A 15,234-nucleotide genomic window follows, 5' to 3' on the forward strand; every position below is an offset into this window, starting at 1 on the left:
CTTCCCCCCGCTCCTTCTCCATGCGAAGGGCGCGGGGCTCCGGCCCTCGGGGCGGCAGCTGTAGCGGCCGGGGGCTCCTCGTCGTGGGGTGAGTGTGGGCGGCAGGGCTGGGGGCACTGCCCCCCGCTTCTTGCCTCATTGCGGGGGACTGCAGTCTGCCGCGGGGAGGAGGCCGGGGCCGGACTGCTAACCCTCCCGGGGCGGATGAACCGCTAACGCGGGTGTAGGCGGACAGCGTTATTATTTGGTACCGTCATCATTTAGTGCCTGCGATTGCAGAGATTTCGGAAAGGGCTGGAGAGCAGTCGGGAGCTGGCTGCTGCAATCCCTTGCGTTCGCTTGCCAGCGCTGGGGAGCTGCGCGCCGGATGTGCTGGGAGGTGTTTTTCCTTTTGTGTTACTGCAATCGTTTCCTGGCTCATCTTCGAATGGCTTGTGGTCCAAGGAGTCAGGAGGAGTGATACCACTGCATCAGGTGGAATGTTTCGGAAAGGGCTGGAGAGCAGTCGGGAGCTGGCTGCTGCAATCCCTTGCGTTCGCTTGCCAGCGCTGGGGAGCTGCGCGCCGGATGTGCTGGGAGGTGTTTTTCCTTTTGTGTTACTGCAATCGTTTCCTGGCTCATCTTCGAATGGCTTGTGGTCCAAGGAGTCAGGAGGAGTGATACCACTGCATCAGGTGGAATGATGTGGGAGAAACACTTCGTTGCCCCATCTCACGGCACCGTGCTATTAAGTATAATGCATATGCTTTGTTTCACAGAGAAATTCTGTGTAATTTTATTGGTGGTATTTCTATTTTTTCATATTGTAGGTTCAGATTTCCTTCAAAGCCATGACCCACCCTCCTCCCCCAATCTGGGGAATCTTTGAAAAGTCGGAAAGCCCTGTAGATACAGTAGAGACAATCAGTGTAGTCAGCTTGGTGTAGTCAGCTTGCCAGTAGTCTGTCAACTAAAAAGAAGCAGCTGGAATACAAGGGGGAAGGGTTCTTGTACAAGCAAATCGCTGCAGTAGGAAACAGAGGGCAGCAGTCAATGGTTCCCTTCTCAGAGGTGTTTCATACGGATCTGTCCTAGGCAATTCGAGCTAGTTGACCAGGTAAAGGCGTGAGCAGCAAACTGAGAAGGCTTGCTGGTGGTATTATGCTGGGGAAAGCTAACAAGGACAAGGGGCAGCTATGAAAAAAAATTGCGAAAGACCCTCATAAGATCTCCTGGACAATAACATGGCAAGTGAAGCGGCAGAGTGGTGTATTTGAACAGAGGGAATGAGCTTTCGGTGTAGAAGATGGGCCGTGAGCTCACTGGTATTGTCTGAGAGGAAGGTCTTGGTAAGTTTTCACTGGATAGGACTGTGCCCCTTTTCATAGGGCCTCTTGATTTTGACAGTGGCTAAAAGCAGATTCCTAGGGAAGAGAGAGGAGGATTAGAGAAAGCGCATGGAGATGCTTTCCACGGCTGTTGTCTCAGCCTCCAAGAATTTTCCATTCAGGGTCTTCCTGATGAGAAATTTACGCTTGTGTAAGTTTTTTGGTGGCTTTATTAAACAAGGTGTAAGGAGTAGCGTGTGTGATGTAGTCTGAGTGGGGAGTTAGATTTGACATGTACATCTACAAAGATGCAGTGTAAAGATCTGTATAAAGGCAAGAAAGGGTAGGAAGAAGGCAGAGCAATCCTAATTGTTCCAGGGCCAGCCTGCAGTTCTTGGCTAAAGAAATCAGGGAAACTCAAACTGCCAGCTGTTCCCTTACAGTTACTCATTCACAAATGTACTTTGATGCAATCATGTTGCTGTTCACGGTTGTGACCCGAGGATTTTCTGAGATGAAAATAGGAACTTCCAGAGATGATGTAATCTGTTCCTCTAGAAGCATTTCTGAGGAAGACTGACACTTTTGAATACATTCGAGGAAGTTTTGAAGTTTGAACAAGGCAAGTTCTAGCATCTGTTATGCTGGAAAGGCATAATATTAGAAAGTTTTTAATTTGGTTTTTAATACAGAGTTAAGGAGTCTTTGGTGCTGGAGAAACTGATGCTTTATGGTCTGTATACACCCATGTTTCCTGACATACTAATATGTCGGTTCACTTTCATCAGCCAAGTTGACAGTTCTCTGGTTTAATAAAGGACACTATGTTGGGCACTGTAACTTCTTTTTATGCAGAGAGATGTCTGAGAAAATGGTCTCTATGTTAATGATTGAACAGAAACACATAGCTAAATAACTACTGTGTGGACAGTTACTGGTTTGTGCCTTTGCTCTGTTTCTGCAATAGTGAGGTGCTGCTGCATTTTCATGTGCTTTGTGCAAGTTTTAAAGTGCAAAGCTGAAGGAGAATGCCTGTGGAGTAAAACAAGTCTCAAACTAAATGTAGGTTTTTCTGAAAAATATTTATCTAAATAAAGTAAATAATAATATTTTAAAATGAAGTAGTTTGCTTCATGCAAATATTTGTGTTGATGGATAGGATTTAAAAATTCAAGGGAGTTGCTGTCATCTTTCTTTTTTCTGCAATCAAAGTGTGATTAATCTTATTTAATATTATGGATTGATGTGTTTCTGTATTTATAGGAAGGGACTGTCCAGAGGTTCCACAAATCAGTGTCTTTCCGGAAAAAGTGGAGAGTCCCTTCCAGCAGTTTTTGAGAGAAATGTGCAGGAAGCCATCAACAATTATACTTGGTATGCATTTGCTTGTGAAATATTAGTTCTTTAATGGACTCTCGGCTATTCTATTGTTGGCATATTACTCTGTAATATTCTATTAGTAGTATTTTCACTTGTCTTGTTTCTAGTAATTTGCATGGATAACAACTTATAAGGAATGAATTTAACTTCAGAGATTATTTGAATTTGCGGGCAAAACAGCACTGTAATCAGCTGAGGTAGCTGTGTTCAGGCTTCTATATAAGTTAGTTTAATTTATCATTACAGGACTAAGAAAATATGTTTGTTATCTTTGCTTTCAGTAACTTACATACTACTTTTGTGTGGTATTTGTTGCTTAGAATATATTGATGTGTTTTCTACTTCTGCCAGCTGAGTCATTCGTCTCTATGTATAGAAATATGCAGTTTGCATGTAATACAGGATATAAGTTGATCTAAATCTTTGCTGAGAAGGTTTGAACTTTACTTGTGGTTTGTGTAATGTGTTCGCATATTTTTAAAGCATAGCGAAGGGCACTGATTAAGCCTGGAGGGGAAGTCAGACTTCATGGTTAAACACAAATAATGTTTACTAGTGTTGCAGGTCAGTTAACTTTCAAGAAGTTTCATTCCAGTAGCACTGGTTAGGATTTGCCTGGCCGGTATGTCTGCCTGCCTGCCTTTGCTTTTCACTGCATCCCAGGGTGGGTGGTAGCTGTCAATGACCAGCTAGAGCTTTCTGAGAGCTGGAATCTTGGAGCTCAAGGTTTAAGGTGCACAGCATAAAAGGTTTAACAGCATAAAAGACGTTGTGCACATATATGTAACTCAATGCTATTTGAAACATTTGTAGAGATGTTATGCTCAGTTCTGCATCATTTTCTTGACACAGCTTCTAATAGACTTAAAGAAGGCTTATATTATCTTTCATGTATCATTTTGATGTCCCCATTAGCTGAACTGGAGAAAAAATAATTGTTAGAGGTGGAAATGTTTAGTATGTGTCTGTGTATATACATAGGGATATATTCGAGAGTGCCCTTGCAGTTGCAATGATACACCTACACATAAATGTGTGACACTGTAGAGGGAATTGCCTTTAAGGCTGTAAATGGTACAAATCAGAGTGTGCAGTCATTGCACTCTAAACACATATATTTGCAATTCTTCACATTGACTCTAACAGCATGTCCTGCAAATCTTGCATCCAATAGGAGTGTGTATCACCATCCATTTATGTGATCAGTTGTGTTATTTTTAGAATTTTTATACAGAAAACCATTGTGTTCTTCATTTTAATTTGTCATCTTTTCACAGCGAAACGCTTTCATCACTTTCATCTAGTGGTCGTACAACACCCACGGAGTTGAATAATTCTTGGTCTGGAATAAACAGCTATACTACTGGTTTGTCTACTGAAAGAAGTTCTGTTTACTCCTGGAGAGATGATGTATGTCACAAACTTTTATACTACACTTTATCTGAATATTGTAGAATACATTAATTTTTTCAGAAAATGGATGTGCAGCACATCTCCTGTAGAAGTTAACCACTTTCATTCATCATAGCTTAATGAGAAGTATACCGAAAATGTAAAAGTAGTTTGTGTTTGCAAGTTGATTCAGTGCAGCTGATGTGTAACAAAGAAAAATGGAATAAAAGTATGAAATAATGAAATTTGAGGAAAACAAACCTATTTTACCAAAGAAGGTAGGCTTAGGTTTTGGAGTCCAAGAGAATGATAAATTATGTGTTTTCAAATACTGCGTAATGCAGGCAGTGTTGAAACTGAACTGTTCTCAGTGTTTTGAATCATAAAGTACATTAATGAGCATGCATGTAAATGATCCAGTCTGAGTAAATATTTAGCTTTTTCCTAAGCAGACTTTTGTAGATCTATGGAGGGGTTAAGCCTGGTAGGGAGGCTGGCCTCTGAGGCATGCCTGGCAGTGTTGAATAAATGCAGAAGCATTGCAGTCACTGCCACTTTGATTTTAAAAAGCCGTCCGTGGCTGTTAGTGGTAGTTCTTTTACATAATATACCTTTTTGCATAATATCCTAACCTTTAGGGTACTGACCCCATCTGTCACTGCGAGTCCTCCAGGAGAAAGCCTGACCCTGGATCATATAATAACCTGCATGAAAGTTATTTTCCCTTCTGTGATCCCTTCTGTAGCCTGATGTGGTTGGAGCATTCAGCTGGAATTGAACGGATGTGATTTGGGCCCTGAGTATTTATCATTTTTTTCTGTGTTTCTAAGTGTCAAATACAAGTGGCCAAATACCATTATGAACAGTGCTCCAGCCAAGAAACACTCAGCCAAATGCTTTTCACATCACTGGATAAAGTGAGATTCTTCCCTGCTACTTTCATGTGCCCTTGTGCTCACTCGTTTCTGGTTGCACTGAGTTGTAGCTTCAGTGGAGAGGTGTGGAAGGCCATTTCTCACACCAAGGGCTGTTTTCTTAACCACCAGACTGTCTTGCAGAAGGAAGGAGCCTACTCTTAGCTGTTTTACTCAGAAAGGAAAAGTGCTGCTCAAAAAAGCTGTGAGCTTCGGTGCTGTGGGTCCCAGCGGTGGAGTGTGCATGCTTCACTTCGTATTGGAGCACGGAGGGAGACCAGCGTCCAGACACCTCATAACTGGTGTTTGCTGCCAGCTAATCCTAGGCAGCTAGTTTCTTTTTGCTAAATGATCATGATCAGGCCTGCTACCTGGGTTGTTTGGCATAGGTTTTGGTTTTTTGGGTTTGGGTTTTTTTTTTTTTTTTGGCACTGAGGCATATAAATTGTGTCTCCAAAATAGGTAGTCTGAAGAACCATTCCAAGAAGCTCAGCTGAATCTGTCCAAGTTGTCCAGTTCTTTAAATATAAATGCATATTTACTAATAACTATTACTTTTATAATATGTAGGAATTTGATAAAGCCAACACACAGAGAGTACATCAGTTATTTTGGGAGATTGATGAAATGCTGTTTGAAGGAAAAGTGACCTCCCAAACTCAGAGCCTGCAAGTAGAATGTGCAGACTGGGTTGAACAATTTCCTCATATAAGGTAAGGAAATTTCTTGCTGATACTAGTTTTAACAGGTTGTCACGCTAATTTAATTTTTTGGGATACCCTCATATGAATTGCACTTCTTACATTGTATCAATAACACTATTGCATTCCAGTCTGAGTCTCTGGGAGTGAACAGAGACATAGTTACACAGTACATCTGCATGCACTAGCAGCTAATGCTCTGTTTTGTTTTATACAAAGATACTTTAGCAGGACACATCTCATTACAATGAGAAAATAATTTACCATTTTCATAATTACTTCTAATCAAAGACTACATCTTATAAGGAAACATTTGTTTTTACTGTAAGTGAAGACATCTGTGAGGTTCCAAGAAATCTAATGTTAATTCTTTTATTGATTCTTCCCAAAATAAATAAATGAAGGTAAACACATGCTTCATACACACTGCACTGCTGTAATGTCTTCCGAGGCCAGCTAAATCAATGTAAAACAATGTGTGACATTAACCTGGCAGAAAATAGAACGAATTCGAGGATGCATACATGATTAATGATAATTGTTTTGCTTAGACATGCAAAATGTCTAGCCTGATGATGACTTCTTACAACATACGGGACAGAAGTCAGCGATGTACTGTGATGTACTGCTCTGCTTTCATAAGTGACAGCATGTTAATCTTAGTGAGATGTGGCGAGTCTAAGGTACTCCAAAAATAAACCTGTATGTGTCTGTCTTCTAGGCAATGGTTTGTTAACACCATTAAAAAGAATGCTGTCAATGACTGAAGTGTGCTTTCAGTGGTTCTGGATAATTTGCAGAGGCTTGTTACTAGTAAATATAAACTGAAATCATCTAAAACAGCTCGTCACACTTTGTCAGGAGCAAGAGATACTTATTTAATAAATGTGAGGCAATTTTCACTAGCATGCTTTGCCTTTTTTAGATACTGTAAAAATTAACAGGACATGCCTAAAATGGAGACAAGTTTTTGTGTTATGTAATTCATTCAGAATATTAAGTTATTTCACTGTATTTTCATTAGGTGGCTTTTTTTTTTTTAATAAGTTACTTAGGATTTTTTGATTCAAATCTAAAGCAATACCAACCAATTCCAAGAAGTTGAAAGTGAACTGAAGGAACCTGGGACCTCTGTGTCATTTGGTACTAAGGAATGTGGTACAACCTGTGGTTTAAAAAAGGAAAAAAAGTTATTTTCATTAGGAAACTTAAACCTTAAAATTCATTTTGTGTTTACGAGTTACTCAATAGCTTCTGGGATGCCAGATTTGAGAGTTGTGCTTCAAAGAGGTCACTGCCTGTCCTTTTTTAAATTTCTAAACCAGCTATGCTGATATATGAATACTTAGCTCAGTGGATGGGAAAAAACATATTTAAGAACCGTCATCAGTAAGAGAAAGATCAGATCTGTTTAAAGAGACTTTTTTTTTGTTCTTGGCTTACGAAATTAAAGGCTGTTGTTTAGAGCTTCATAAAGTGCTGTTCTGTGAAAAGGAGTCTCGAGAAAATGGATTCAGGTGAGTCTGAACACTGCTGCTTGCACTACAGATATGACTGGTAAATTCTTTCAAGATCCATTGTGAATCCTGGTGAAAACAGTTCAATATGCAGTGATCATTGTTTACCTGTACTGTGTGAGTAATATTGTGTACATTTAAATAGAGTTACTTTTACCTTTGCCTCTGTACATGAAGTATCTTGGAATTTGTGTATTTTCTGAACATTAATTCTAGCCTTAATGACCTATGTAAACATTTTGGATTAGGATGTCTGCTTACATTGATGGATGCTGGAGTTGGATAAGTGAAATCACAGCAGATGTTATTTGTCTTCTGCATCCATTTGTAAACAATTACTGTGGAGTTTTGATAAGAAAGGAAGTGTGTTTATCTGCCTTCAGAACAATCTAGTGACTTGGCTATTTGCTCTTAAAAATGATAAGCTAGAATCTAATCTTGTGTAAAGTAGCTTAACTTTAATGACTTAAATACTAGGCAATCTTAATGTATTACACACCCTGGCCTCTCCATAAATTGCTTTTTTCAAAGCAAATGTAAGGTGTGCTTTTGTTGCCTACTGTTTTCAGGTATTTGTATCTGCGAAATGTGCGTTTAGGTGGATTACCATCTAAGACAGCACTCACTCTCTCCTTTTTATTCAGGGTTCTAGGGAAGCAGCTTCTATTGCCAAAGGATGAAGGCTTTCAGCATTTTAAGAGCGGAAGTGATACTTGTGTGGATACTAAGTGTTTACCTGGCCCCCGTCAATGTGCTAGTAATATAAAAGAGTACGTTAATTTTTTTAAGTTTTCCTTTTGGTCCTCCCTCCTCAGAAATATGTGCAAATATTACTTTTGTATTACTGAACATTTAGTATAACTAAATATGCACTTTCTTCTTTCTTTGAATATTTAATTCTCATTTTGTTCATATTTTTTCAGGCTCTGTATTTCAGGCTCTAAACTGATCCCAGCAGCATCTCCAATACATAAATCACTAGATTCAAGTTCCACTAGGATTTCTGCCTCTGAGTCATCCATGTATTCATTTCTGGAAGAAGAAATCTATGAAATAGATGGAAAAATAGAAGAATATCTTGCCTTTGACAGCAGGGAAATGTAAATAATAGATATATGTATTTTTTATGAATATAATGAGAAATTATCAGTGAACCCAGTCAGCGTTCATAAATGGTGTTTCTCTTCTGTAAAATACAGTTCCTTCTGACCTTGTGTTCAGTAGCACAGTGGTCAGAACGCTCACTGGGCATGTGGAAGATTAGGTACGTTGTCTTTCTAGTGGTTCAAAAGTCACGTCTCCTGTGTCAGAACAATGAATATGTCTAATGGCATTAGTTGTTTAGAGGTGCTTTGAGCACAGATGTTCAATAAAATGAGTATTTAATTCTGGGACAGGGAGTAGAATGAAGGAATCCCTCCTCCATGAGTGAGTGCCTTGACCACCAGGTTGTTTAGGATCATTACACTGTACGTGTTTTCATGGTCAGCCCTAATAAATGTTAAATTCTTTCTGTGCAGTGTAAAACAGCTTTGTGAGGAGAAGTGCAGAATTCAGCCTGCATTTAGAGCACTCTTGTGAGTGACAGGAATCACACAGCTGTTGTCTTGACAGTGCAACCTAGGTTTCCTGTGAGCCAGTTGAATGTTCTAGCAACTAGGCTACTGGGTGGCTGAGAGACAATAACGTGCTGTTTTCTAAAAGTTTTCTAAAAGGAAAGTTTGGTAGGACTAGTGGGACACAAAGTATAGCTTTTTGTGCTAAAGCTTGATGCACTGTCAGGAAAAAGTCACGGTTGTTCTGAAAAACTGAAGAACCAGTCTGAGACCTTTCAGTCCTCTTTTTGAAAGAGAGGGCCTGGGCATGGCTGCCCTTTTGGAAAGGATTTGGGTTTAAGAATCATGTTAGGGTTCTTCTCTCTGTTTTACTAAGTAAGCAAACTTAATTTGAGGGAGGGACTCAATGGTAGGTGTGTTTCTCTCCTTTGTACCTCCTTGATATGTTGTTTCTTGTTTCGTTCAATTCTGAAATATCTTGTACTCTGTAGCTAAAACATTAGGTGTTACAAAGCCTGATACAAAAATAGCTTGGTGATTTTGTGAGTTCAGCCATTTGGCCGAGTCTCTGGTATAGTTTGCAGTCCAGTTTGAGGAAGAAGCGACTGAGAAAGGGTGATAGTAATAACCAGTATGAATTTGGAATCATCCTTGTAATCTCAAAAATAAAAAAATTGCATTTCTTCAGAAAGAAATATGATGACAATAAAAAAAGAAAGAGCTTTAAACTTTCTTCCTAAGAGGCATTTTACAGGACCAAGTTAGGAAATGTTGCTACACTCTGCTTCCCTAGGGGGATGTGTGTGGCAGAATAAAAAAATGCGACTGTCTACTCAGTAGTGGAAGGGAAGAAGGTGGGTGTAAGGCTATGGGCTCTGCTATTCTTGTCAGGCTGCAGAAGTCCTTTAAAGTTTTTTGTCTTTGATCAGTGGTGGAGTGTTGCAGAAGTGTGCAGGTACACAGGACATGATAAAAAAGAAATGTTCTATGTGGTAGTCCTTCAGCCAAAGGCAACAGACAATAATTCCCTTGTGTTATGGTAAAAAGCATAGGATTTAGTCACAAATGATTAAGTGCCACGTATAAAGCTGTTCCTTGTAGAGCTACAGATCTTTCTGTTGTAATGCCCTGACTGGACTTTTTTAAAATTTTCACTTGCAAGCAAAAGAAATCATTTCATATGTATTTGATAGTTTCTATTCCCATAGGTACTCTGTACGTTGGAATTCAATTTTTTTTTTTTTGTGATCTTCATCTGACTATCTTTTCTTCCATATGTACATTTCTGTTCATTTGGTGTATTAGAAGAAGGGGGGAAAAACCTCAAAACCCATGGGAATTCATTTGAATTTCTTTCCTTTATTAGTGATGATGATAGTTGGGAACAAAAGAAAAAGCATCTTGCTGAGAAGAGGAGTAAGCGTGGCATTCCTCCTGTTTCTCCCAATGCCTGTATCAAAGATGCTGTGGCTTCTGAAGTATTTGATTGTATCTGGAGCAGTGTAATTGGAATATTGGAGGAACTGATTAAAAAAAAATGGGAAAGTAGTATCACAGGTATTTGGCATTTTCAGATATGGTATTTATCAAATCTAACTCAGAGATGTGATCCTCCCTGCACCCCCTCCCAGCCCTCCCCCCCAGTAAACTTGGGAAAGCTGGTTATTTTAAGATAACCATCTAGGTAATGTAAGATAGGTATTACCTTGCCACAGGCATGTGCGCACACACGTGCACACACCTAAAATAAAAACATTCCTACCAATTTTCAGGGAGTTTTGTATGAGAGGTATATATAAAAAAAAAAAGTGAAAGGATGAATGCTGAGTGAAAGAGCTTAATTGGAGGAGATCATGTTTTTTTTTTTAAAGAAATCTTAATCACTGGCTTGGGATGCAGATTGCTGTTGGGGGTCACTGATGTGGTCTGAGTCAGGAACATATGAATCAGTCTCCTTGTCCTCGTTGTTTGAGCTTTGTTAATAAAAAGAACCCTTAGGTAGTCGGATTGTTAAAGTGAAATAGTCTTGCTGACAGTGCAGGAGTTCATGAGTCTAATAGAGAATGAAGAAATGGTGATGCATGTTATTTTATTTTATGTTTTCATATTCTAACAGGCTGTAGTGAGTAAAAGCAAAAGCTAGGAAAATTAACCAGAATTGAATGCAGTGTACATGTGTTGTCTTTGAGGGCTAAGGGAAATTTCAGTTCTTCTTTCAATATATTTTGAAACGACAGTAACAGAAGAATACCTGGGGGTGGGGTTTGGAAATTACCTCAAATGTGAGGTACTGTCAACTTCGAAGTCTACAATAAAGTAAGAAATGGCAAAATTTCTCTGAATACTTGCGGCATCAGAACTTAACATTTCAGGTGTACCAAAACAGAAAAGGACTTTTCACACCACAGGTGGATTGTTTCGCTCAGTATTATTTAGGGAGGAGAGTTTAGCAGTTTTATGATAGGTGTGCTCTTTTATCTTTATGAAGGGCATAAACTTTTGACAAATAGATAGCTAACAAAAGTATTTCAGTTAGGAATGTAAAAGAATTTGTGTTTATAACAGAAATCAGTGCGCTTGCAGCAAGTGTGGGTAAGGCCCTTCCCAAATCTTTGTCCGCGTAGCCGAGCCATGATGAATAGAAACAAAATGGTAGTATATGCTCAAAATGAAATGTAGATGCTTTCAGACAAGGATAGGATCAATAGGCTTTTTATACATATAATTTTTCAGCTTTAATAAAAATATTTGGGAATTTAAAAATAATATTCTAAGAGTCTTAGCAGTATTTTCTTAAGGAAACACCCCCCTCCAACTCTACCTGTATGGACCAACTTGTGTGACAGTGTCAGAGAAAAAATAAACAAATGAAGATGCTTCAAGAAATACATAATTCATGGTAGATTTTTAAATATCATGGAAACTTAGAACTATATGGAAAATCTTTATTTGCTGTGAAGTGTAATATTGTTTGAATCCCAACAAATAATGTCTGGTAAACATACAAAATACCTCTTATTCCCTCTGCTTATTTGTTTGCTGTTGTGCAGAGTGTGACAAACAGGTAGAAAAACTGAAAGCTGTTACAGTGAAACTGCCACATCTGCCAGTCATTCGTATTACAGCAGGCGCTGGGATTATTCCTCTTTCCAGAGACTCTGAAGCACGAAGTGTGTCTTTGGGGTCTCATTTTGTTTCCCCACAGGTAAAAATACCTTTCTGTCAAATGGTGGGTTTTTTTCTGCTAACCTTGGACAGAATCTTGATTGAAGCTAGAAATTGCTTTTTTAAGTTTTTAATTTTTTTTTTAAAACCAATTAGATATACTTAAAATAAGTAATCTCATTTAAAATTAAAGTATATTAAATGTTCATTTCTTGTTTACTATCACTTGTTCTTCTTTGGTGGTTCTTAAAGGTGCTGTTCACCACTAAGATATTGCCAAAGATGGTTTACAAAAAGCCACTTGTTAGACTGTATTCTGTCCTTAGAAAATAATTCCGCTTTTATTGCGGTCTAGTCATTTCCTCTTAGTAGAATTAAGAAAACAAATCAGGCTCTTCCCTGAACAGCAGGGATGTGAAGTTGCAACATGGTGTTTTACTCACAACCCTGTGAGTTTCAGACTCTCATCCTTTTTCATTTCCTTTCCCTCTTGTAAAAGAGGACTCTACAGTACATCCACCAGCATGCATGGCACTAGGCCTTACCTGTCCTTGTGGAAGCTCATGTTTATGTTGATAAAAATATCCTTTTTTGTCCTGCTTGCTGCCTCTTCCTTCTGTCTCTTGGCTCCTGTTTTGCACATTTCTTTCTTTTCCAGCCACTTTTTTTTTTTTGCAACTTCATCCTTTTCCATCTGCAGTTTTTCCATACTTGTTAGAGTGCAACATAGAAGAGATAGCACAACAGTCTTGGTGCTCCCCATTGGTGTGCCTGGTTTCATAGTGGTCCCAGCAGGCAGTAGTGGTAAAATGCTTAAATAAATAATGTCCAGACTTCCTGTCCCCTGCCTCTCTCTACTTGGTTCAAGCAACTTCATCCTTTTCCATCTGCAGTTTTTCCATACTTGTTAGAGTGCAACATAGAAGAGATAGCACAACAGTCTTGGTGCTCCCCATTGGTGTGCCTGGTTTCATAGTGGTCCCAGCAGGCAGTAGTGGTAAAATGCTTAAATAAATAATGTCCAGGTTCTGCGCCCCTTGGCTGGACTGTGCTGAGGGAAAAGAGAACCTTCAGAAAATTGAACTACAGCTTCAGCTGAAACTTCCATTGCAAATTGATCTGCAGTTCAGTAAATAAATTACTCAAATACAGTTTCTAAGAATCTGTTTAAAATAAGCAAAACAATGTATTTGCCCCATCTACAACTAAGAATTCTACTGAACTAGCTCAACCACAACTTTTCTAATAAACTAATAAAATAGCTTCTAACTATGTGCTTTTTGAAGTCTTCCTTTCAAAAAAGAGTAAAAGTTAATGCGTATTTGTTGCTTTTAATAGGTTCACCGTTTTTCCAGCAACATCTGTAGTGATTTAAATGGTGTGATGACAATTCAAGCAAAACCGCTCCAACAGAGGCACATTGCCACAGTAGAAAAAATACAGTAGGTGTTGGTATTGTCGTGTTCAAAATGCAGCATAGTTCATATTATGTAAAAGATGTTTTGCAGTTATAAAAAGGCAGTAGGAAGGCAGTCATCTCCCTTGTGTGTATCAATGATGTGACAATGATTTGTAGAGGTTGCAGTGATACTCTGTTAAGAAGTCCTTTTGCCTTTTTTTTTTTTTCCCCCCCTTCATCCTCATTCCTTACTTTGTTCTCCTTTGTTTTAACCTAGGAATGAGCAAGAAGACAAACAGCCTAGCATTGGCTCCAGTGCTCCAAATTCAGTGCACTCTAGGTTGGGAAGAACTGCTGATAACAGTGTTCTCTCATCATCTCGGGTACTGCCGCCATCTTCTAGGAAGCCACCAAGCCGTCGTAGGTTACCTTCTCTCACTTCTGATCAGCTGTCCTCAAAAGCTCCTAATATAAACAACGATGAAATCCTTAGGGGGACTAAATTGTGAGTTTGTTTCGTTTTATTCTTTGCTTTTCTTAGAACTTTTCTAAAGTCCTATCAGTGAAGTATTTTGCAAAATATTTGAGAACTAACCTGATATTTATTACTGATTTAAGAATTCAGAGAAAAAAAGAAAGCAAGCAGAACCATGTTTTTTGAGGAAAGGCTTTTGTTTTATTTTTTTGTTGTTATATTAGGTGCTGTTACTTTCTTTAGCTGAGCTTTATGAAGAAATGTACTGCTTTATAATTTCATACTACTTCAGTAAAGAATTCTTTAATACTAATTTTTCTAAAGAGGGACCCTTAACAATTCTGCAGGGGTGCCAGCTCGGATCGTTTATCTTCTGCTCGTGCATCTACAACCCAGAACAAGTTACCACCAATAAACTCAGAGGCTATTGAACAATATCTTTCAGTACCTCGACTGCAACAGAGTTCTGTAAGTTGTGTTCATTGTTGTACTGGTGAAGAACTTAAATCTATTTGGAAGTAAATTACTCTGTATCAGTGGTTGTGTTGAAATGAGCAACTTTACAGTTTGTGTTTGTTCGTATTTAATACATGATCTTAATGTGCTAATGTGTGTTACATTGGGGTACCACTAAAATGCAAGAGAACCCAGATTAAAACCTCAGGTCACAAACAGATCATGGTGAAAAGACTTTTCTCTGACAAAATAAAAACCTGTTTTAAAAAAAAAAAAAGACCAACTGACTAGATAGTAACCTCAGAAAAATAAGATAAATCTTACTGACACTGGCTTATTTTTGAAGGATAGGGAAATAATCACCAGAATGAAAGTAAATTGGCATGTTGATATTATTTTGGAATTACCTGAATTATTTTGGAATTGAGACACATGTAAAATATATTACTATTACTTTAATATAAGTCTTTGAGGATTTGAGACTAATATTAGGAAACAGTCTCAAATCTGTTTGAAAAACATGAGTGCCATTAAATTACTTTAAATTGATGCTTTTGATTAGTGAAAAAATATTTCTCTTTTCTCCTGTCTTGTGTTTTTTAGTATGGAAGTGGAAAAATTATTATTTTAATCCATTCTGTTGCTTCATTCTCTTAATGCTTTTTTAAATTTTATCAGCATCAAGGACAACATGCTCATAGCAGAGTGTCAAGTGCAGTGCCTGGTAGTACAGAGCAACGGCCACTCAGAGAAAGAACTGTTATTATTGATCAATTTTCAAGGCCCAACACAACTCATACATTCAGGGTATGTTACAATGTAAGTAGAGACATGGAAAAGTGAAGATGCTTCTATTTCTGCTTACTGCTGGTCTAATTTACTGGCACTCTCCTGATTTCTGATGTACAGGGATTCCTGCTACCTGTAGAGAAGAGGATGTTAAAAAGGTTTGGGAGGGTGTGGGACCTTGAA

General features: G+C 38.6%; 1 protein-coding gene across 1 annotated transcript; it reads left to right on the forward strand.

The window, feature by feature from the left end:
• Window positions 1–1,615: 1,615 nt before the first annotated feature.
• FAM149A (family with sequence similarity 149, member A) lies at window positions 1,616–15,069 on the forward strand (the record flags this gene model as incomplete). Its single annotated transcript, XM_010143311.1, has 12 exons — window positions 1,616–1,650; window positions 2,571–2,681; window positions 3,965–4,097; window positions 5,564–5,706; window positions 7,856–7,981; window positions 8,135–8,311; window positions 10,134–10,324; window positions 11,818–11,972; window positions 13,271–13,374; window positions 13,609–13,836; window positions 14,154–14,274; window positions 14,941–15,069. Coding segments are annotated over exons 1-12 (1,653 nt in total), but the record flags the coding sequence as incomplete, so codon positions are not given.
• Window positions 15,070–15,234: the final 165 nt, after the last annotated feature.

This window comes from Buceros rhinoceros, unplaced genomic scaffold (assembly GCF_000710305.1).
Source record: "Buceros rhinoceros silvestris isolate BGI_N320 unplaced genomic scaffold, ASM71030v1 scaffold18479, whole genome shotgun sequence".
Classification (NCBI taxonomy): domain Eukaryota; kingdom Metazoa; phylum Chordata; class Aves; order Bucerotiformes; family Bucerotidae; genus Buceros; species Buceros rhinoceros.